Raw genomic sequence first — 8,124 nt, 5'->3', positions numbered from 1 at the left:
GAGACAGGGAACTACTCATGGACAGAGAGGAGATACCGCTAGACATGCCCACTATGGTCATGGACAGTCCACACAGACAGGGTCCAGGACAACTGGAAGAAGGGGATATGACCACAGTGAGTACAGTGACAGTGAAGGGCACTCAGGGGGCTCACACACACATTCAGGACACACTCATGGCCAAGCCAGATCCCAGCAGGGAGAGTCAGGATCTGCCGTTCATGGGAGACTGGAAACTACTCATGGAAAGACAGGAGATACCACAAGACATGGCCATTCTGGTTATGGACAATCCACAGAGACAGGTTCCAGATCTACTAGAACAAGTCATTTTCAGTCACATAGTAGTGAAAGGCAAAGGGATGGATCAAGTCAGGTTTGGAAACATGGCAGTTATGGACCTGCAGAATATGACTATGGGCACACTGGGTATGGGCCTTCTGGTGGCCGCAGAAAAAGCATCTGTAATTCTCACCTTTCATGGTCAATAGATAGCGCCACAAATGAGCAACTGTCTAGACATTGACAATCATTTTCTAGTTCTGACCTGATAGTATCCAAAGTAACTAAAAGAACAGGAAGACACGGTTTATATCATGAACAGTCAATGATAAGTTATGAACATTCAGTTGATTCTCAGTATCAGTCTGGACCCATTATAAGAAGAAGTCAGGAATCTAGTCATGGACATTCTGTAGTAACTCATAAACAGTCAAACAACTCCTATGTTCAACCTGGATATAACACAGCCAGAAGGGAGGGATGTACATATAGCCAGTCAAATGACCATTTTGGATCTGACCATGGACAATCCATATCAGTTCATGTCCATTCAAAATCTAGTTCAATCAGAAAACAGCAATCCCATACTGATAATAAAAGGCATTTGGAAGATTAGGAGAAAGACACTCATGAGCAATTAGGATCTAGGCATGGGAAGTTAGAGTTCAGTACAATAGTTTTACACGGATCTAGCCAGCAACATTTGGGAGATACAACTTTTCATGGGCAGGTAAGTTCCAGCACAGGTTTTGCCAGATAGGTATGAAGTCCTGGGCCATCAAGAGATGTCTAAGGTCAATCTGGATTCAGTACCAATGAAAGACAAGTATATAGCAATGGCCAATCAAATGACAGTTATAAGCAGTCAAATGACAGCAAAAGTCAAAAGTACATTTTCAGTCACTTTCTTGACAGCCTACAGGAATTGAAGAGTATAGGTATAGATATTCATCAAGCAGTACAACCACATGCAGTGGGGGAGACAAAGGCAAGAATCAGAATCAAGTCTGTCAGGAGGTATCAGAATATACAGTGAGGATGTGAGCAATAAACAGACAAGAGGCTCTGAGGCCAGTGGTTACCACAGAAAGGAAAGAACAGGCTCTGGTTCCTTCTGCGTAGATAGCAACACCCCACTCTATGAATATGTCCAAGAACAAAGGAGTTATTACTTTGAATAAGAAGCCAACACAGACTAGCCCAAGAAAAGAACTAACCCAGAGAAGAAATGAGACACATACATGAAATTAAGGTATTTAACATGATCTCCTCTTTTGGTAGTAGGGGTATATGTCTGTTCTTTCATTTTAACTATAGTTCTGTACTATATTACTTTTGTTTGGTGCCAGGTGTTTTTGTAAGACTCCACATTCATTGAACTCCTTGGTTAAAAAACAGTGAATGGGGCCAGGTGCGGTGGCTCATGCCTGTAATCCCAGCACTTTGGGAGGCCGAGAAGGGTGGATCACGGGGTCAGGAATTCAAGACTAGCCTGGCCAACATGGTGAAACCCTGTCTCTACTAAAAATAGAAAAATTAACTGGGTGCAGTGGCGGGTGCCTGTAATCCTAGCTACTCAGGAGGCTGAGGCAGGAGAATTGCTTGAACCCAGGAGGCAGAGGTTGCCGAGATCGCACCACTGCACTCCAGCCTGGGTGACTGAGCAAGACTCCACCTCAAAAGAAAAAAGAAAGAAAGAAAAGAGTGAATGGAAGAAAAAAAAATAAACATCATTTGGGGCTATATTCAGAACTATATAATAAAGTGAGATTTGTGTGGTTGGGAATAAAATTAGGGTTTAAAAAAATTTCCGAGTTTCAAAATTTGGATTTTCCAGATTTTGTTTTAATTAATTATTGACAAACCTATCCAAGGAGCTAAATGACATGGTTTAGGAGCCAAAATGTCTCTAGAAACATTATAACACATCCCATCCTGAACAAAGAATGCGTAGTAGTTTCCCACATGAATATTCAGAATATTTGCATCTTTTTGTGTCACTACTAGAACTCTGTACAACTATGTTTAAGTTTATTGTCATGGCCTTCTGCATATAGGATCCAGAAAACTGTACTTCATAAAAATTAGCAATAAACATTTCATCAAGTTATAGTTTCTCTTCTCTTTCATCTCCACAAACACAAACATAGTTTCCTGCCATGGGATCAGATGCAGTTTCCTTCTACCTCCACACAATTAGATGGCAGTGAAGCACTCAGGTACTAATAATAAGGACTCCAAAGAAGACAAAACTCAACCGTATCTGATATTTTCCTCAATCTAATCGCTGCCCAATGCTTCTGCAAAGCATTTACAGAAAGGCTTTATACTGATGAGTTGACCTCAGGTGTTGTAGTTAATCATGATCATCACAGCAATTGTTATCAAACATAATCCCAAGTAGCTACCTTCTAAGACAACCCAAGCTCTGGAAATAAGAGTTATACACCATGGATTTTCTCTGTCAAAGATATTAATGGAAGAATCACTCTCAATAGAAGCTAATTGGGTCCTGAAGTTTCCAGTAGAAGAAAAACAATTAAAAATACATTATTCCTGCCTAAAAGGAGAAAATACATGAATTTATTATGAACAGTGAGGGAAGTAATGATTAGTAGAAGAATTATGAACAAAATATACTATCCTCAGTAGAAAGTTTACTACTATAAAACCCAAATAAAATGTCCAGAATGTCAGAACTAGTAAGAACTTTAACGATTACTTCCTTAATTTGCAAGTAAAAATAAAAAAGCCAAGCACACCATACTTAATTAAAAGAGTGATAATTCTCTCCATTAAATTTGGTGCTATCCAAATTTATCCTCTTTTCACTCAAAAATCAAGCTACTTTTCCTCCAACTTCACTTTTGGAATTCAAACTAAACTGAAATTCATCAGTGAGTGTTCAAAATCACAAGTCCCTATTGGAAGCAGAAGTTATTTGAAAAAACAACAACAACAACAACAACAAAAACAGGCTCATTCTTCTGATTAGACTCAGAATATATCTATTTAATCTGGGTTTTAAATTTTAATATTAAGAAGAACTTGTACTTTCTGAACTTTAAACCATGCTATGTAATCAACAAAATACTAGTCTGTTAGTTTACTAGTGAAAAAGCTACAGTTATACTATTAATGATACTCAGCAAAATTACTGTGTATATAGAAGTTAACCCTAAATAGTAACCAATTCATACCAATCTATCAATCACCATTTATTCACTGAATAAATACTAATAATCAAAGAACAATTAGAAATTTAAATTTAATATTTAATCTCTATACCTTATAAAGAGAAATCCATAGATTTTTATTCTACCTCTGCACAGCTAGATGACAGTAAAGTAAGTCTATGGATTTACTTTATTTACAACAGAAGAGATTAACTTGCTAATTAGAAGTGCTGCTATGACCACGGTATAGGTTTCTGATTCTCAAGCCAAAGCTCGCGCTACTGTGTCAGGGTGTCTGCACTCATTCCACACATCTGTAATTCCAAATCTCACCGCTAGATGGCAGTGAAGCACTCAGATACTAATAATGAGTCCAAAGAAAGTAAAACTCAACATCTAATTTTTCCCTCGATCTAATCACTGTCCAAAGCGTTTACAAGAAAGAAAGCCTTTATTCTCTAAGAATACATTTAAAAATGTCTAAAGTTTCACTGGTATCTTGAATAAACGTTAATGTACCTTTATTGTATGTGTGTGTAAATATGTATGTGTGTATATATAAATATATAGGTTATGTACATAAATGACCCCCATAATCCCTTGACCACACTCATTTGAAATTTAAATATAATATATTCCACATTGCTAAAACTCTCAATAACATGTTTTAATCAAACAGGGGGCAATTGTTCCTTATGAATTACACCAGAAGTATTAAATAACTCAAAGAGAGTTACACATCTCCTTTCTAAGATAAAAGGAAAGATAAAAATGAAACATCAAGTATGGTCTACAAAGAAAAAGTTAAAAACTGGGGCGCCCCCATGTGAACCTCTGTGAAAAGTTGAATTTCTTAGATGCTAGAAAGAAAGAAGTGTCATAGGTACACACAGTTAGAGATTTCCCCTCTACTACCATCTGTGTGCTAGCAATCTATAGGTAAAGCATTTCTGTGCCAAGAAATACCCAGTGATGTCAAACCATGGCTGACACTGTCATGAAGAGTACATGGCACTGAAGAGGAACTCTGGGTGGCCAAAATGGGAGGAACGAAAGATAAAATCCCTCTTCTTGCAAACTTTCTAGATAAAGATGACCTTTGAATGAGGGAAATTGAAGGTCAGTTTGTACCAGACACACTGCATGCACTGGCTGTTCTGTTACAGTGTAATACACAGTCCCTGTGTTCAAAGAGTCCTTGATAACCAGAGAAGACTTTCTAATACTACATGCTGAGTGCAGCCTTTGTGGAGCACTCTAACACAATCAAAGGTGAGTACGTCAGCTGCAGAGAAAGGAGCAAGAGAGTAGAAAATTTTTAAAAAGTAAAGATTGAGGCAATTCTGGATTTGGTTGGAAATTAATCAAGCCAGCAAACAGAGGGAAGCTTCCTCTCTAATAATGATTTGACACAATTAAAAGGCCACTAACTCAGATTTTGAAACTGGTTTTAAGCAACATGTTACTGAATCTTTGCAAAACATGGTAAGTAAGTGAGTGAAGCTCTCCTTAGAAGTGCATAGAATTACCAGTAGAAGTTCACAAGTGTATTTTTTGCATTATAAAGTCATCCAACCCAAAGAAATATGAAATTTGCAAGGAAAAATGTGTTCATTTTCTAAAGATTATTTAGATATGTTAAGTTGTCTCATATTATTTTTTCATTTCCCCACAGTGTACATTAATAAAAATCTTATATCCTCCTACTCTCTACAAATAAAGTGCAGTAATTAGGAAAAGGATGAAATGGAGGAACACCCTCTGGTTCCAAATCACTTAGATGTGTTTCTGGCTTTACCACTTTCTCTAGAATTAAAGTTTTAAGAATTGGCAAGTTATCCGTTCTTAATTAGAACATAGAAATGAAGGGTGGGAGAGGCATTTTCGCATACCGAGGGTATTAGAGAAGAGGAAATATAGAAAGACCCTGAAATTCACAAATAGGATGATCTGTTTTGGCTACAAGAACAAGATCTAAGGAGCTCAAGAACTTATGTACAAGTACAGACAGATTATCCCTAGCTTAAAGTCATTACTTTAAGATTCCTCTGAGGCTGATTAAACAACAACAACAACAACAACAAACAAACAGAAAAACCTGTTTCCATCTACTGGTTGTTGTTTTCTAAAACTTGATACAAAATATTCAATATTTGTGTTATTTATTCCACTCTGGACTAAAGGAAGAAAATTAAAATTTACTGAATGCCCATTCATTCTGTTTCAGACACTTGCTCTAAAATAACCTTGCGAGTAAAAAATTAATTATACCTTACTGACAAATTGAGAGTCATGGAGGTTAAAAAAAAAATCCTAACACTCAGAGAATACATATCAAATGTTGCTTTCCCTCACTTTCTTTCCTCTAAAAATCACTTTATGATTCCTCTTTTAGAACCAATAGACTAGGTAGGTAGATCAATGATACGTGATAGAGATAGACAGATGGCAGATAAACTAATAGATAGATAATAGATTTTAAATATATTTTTAAAATTTTTAAATGTTAAAATGTTCTCCATACCTCACTCAGTAGTATCATTCTTTATCTTTCATCAAGAAAGTTTTAATAGGACAGTAGTTCAACCCTCTGCTTCTTCCTTAAATTCTCAAGATGACATTTTGTCAGCTCTGATGTTGTTTGTTGCCTTGCTAGGCTAGCTGAATGCCTTAAAAACCAATCAACCAGTAAACAAATAAAATCGTATCTCATCCAAACTAATTTTTTTCAAATAGCATTAAAAAAATGTATTAAAGCCTGCAATTGTTTCCATTTGGTGCAATTTCAGAGGCTGGACAAGGGTGATATCGTCTCCCAAAGTGTACCACATAGGCTCTAGATGTGAATATTTGCAGATCAGGGGAACACTCAATAGGCTCATTTTCCAGCAACATTACTAGTTCCTGCTGCTAGTTCCTAGTGCTCTTTTCTTTACAATAATTGCCCCATTCTTCCTAATATCTTTCCTGACTAGTTTTGTCAGGCCTGAAAGAATAGATGGTTGAGCTCCACCTATGTGTGACCAAACGTTCATATTTCTACAGCTCTCCTGCAACATATAATCCAAGAATGTGGGCTGGGCTGATTAGCAATCTCTCTATGATTATTTTAATGACAGAATCCAGATGATCCAGATAATATGGGTGTTGTCAATGCAACATCAGGGTCACTCGTTCACTCATCTATTCATTGGAGGGAAGTTAATAACAACTTAAATGACAGATAATGTGCTTGATACTGAAATTAGAAATATAAGAAAGACATTGTCCCTGTTCCTTTCTTTATATGTTCATCAAGGAGACTAACACATGAGAAAACAACCGATATGAATAATGTGGCAAGTGCTATAATAGACATGATCAAATAAGACATAATCAAGAAAATATTATTGATAATGTCAATTACAGCATTTGCCACAGTATGATCAGTATGCAAAACTGCCTCTCTCCCCCTTCATTTCTATGTTCTACTTAAGAACTGACAATCTGCCAATAATTAAAGCTTTAATTCTAGAAAAAGTTGGTAAAGCCAGAAACACATCTAAATAATTTGGAACCAGAGGATGATCCTCCATTTTCAGTAAAGTGATCAACTAACCCTGATTAAAAGTGAAGGAAGGATTCAGAGAAATCTTAAGGAAAGAGGAGAATTTGCAGTAGGTCTCCAGAGATGGTCAGGAGTTATTCAGGTTCATCTGAGGAGACTAACTACTCCAGGCATTTGTTAAGTGTACATAAAGTCTTAAAGTAAGAAAGACCATAGTGAGTTCAGGGAATCTGAAAATAATCCAGCATAGCTAAGACATAGGTTGTATGTGGAAGCATAGCAAGAAATGATGTTGGAGTAATAGGCATGGGAAGATAGTAAAATGAAAATAAAGATAAGTTTCTTTGGAATATTTTATAGCATGTTAAATATGAATAAAAATTAAGATACTATGGAAAATTGTTAACTTTTTATTTAAAATTGCATAAATGGTATGATTGATTCCATTGTGTTAAATAAATTTTGTCTAACTTTCCATCCAGCTGCATACAAAGAAATCTGAAATAATGTTTTCCAGAAGTTAACATTGATTATTTCTATATGATGGAATTCGTGATGATTTGTTGCTATCTTCTATTACAATTTTCTATATTCTTAGACTATTATATAATTAAGGAGCATTCATTCTTTCAAATTTAAAAAGTCACTAAAATAAAATATAAACCAACTCATATGTTTACACTCACACAGAGTATAGACAGAGAGACTTTGGAGCAAAAGAACATGATCCAGATAGACGAAGAATAATTCCTGCTCCAGGGAACTGGGAAAGCAAGGTCACTCAGGCAAACAAAGAGAGGTCATATCAAGAAGAAATGTGTCATCAAAGTCATACAATAGAGCGAGACTTAAGCTTAAGTTATTCTGCTGGAAGGAGGCAAAGTGTTAACATGATCAGAGAGTACAGAAAAAGAAAATCTAACTTGGGTGGAGATCCAATCATTTTTATGAAAAACTCCCAAATGGAATTATTTTGTGTGGCATATCTCCAAGCTTTGGTCAGCATTTCTGGCGTATAGAATCAGTTTTCTATTATGAATTTGGATCTTGTCAGCCTTCTAGCTAAAAAATGTGATTGCAAAAAAGTCCATTTCACTTAGAGAAAAAAGTTAAAAGTTA

At 36.1% G+C, this 8,124-nt stretch overlaps 1 protein-coding gene across 1 annotated transcript in view; it reads left to right on the top strand.

The window, feature by feature from the left end:
- The window catches only part of LOC105508943 (filaggrin-2-like), a 60,465-nt gene that overhangs the window by 14,188 nt on the left and 38,153 nt on the right, over positions 1–8,124 (top strand). Inside the window, exon 7 of the mRNA XM_011937968.1 lies at positions 4–464. Coding sequence (XP_011793358.1) covers positions 4–464 — 461 coding nt within the window. The remainder of the gene's footprint in view (positions 1–3; positions 465–8,124) is intronic.

This window comes from Colobus angolensis, unplaced genomic scaffold (genome assembly GCF_000951035.1).
Source record: "Colobus angolensis palliatus isolate OR3802 unplaced genomic scaffold, Cang.pa_1.0 Scaffold169, whole genome shotgun sequence".
NCBI classification, from domain to species: Eukaryota; Metazoa; Chordata; class Mammalia; order Primates; family Cercopithecidae; genus Colobus; species Colobus angolensis.
Note: the sequence above shows the minus strand (reverse complement) of the source record. Positions and strands in the feature narration are given on the sequence as shown.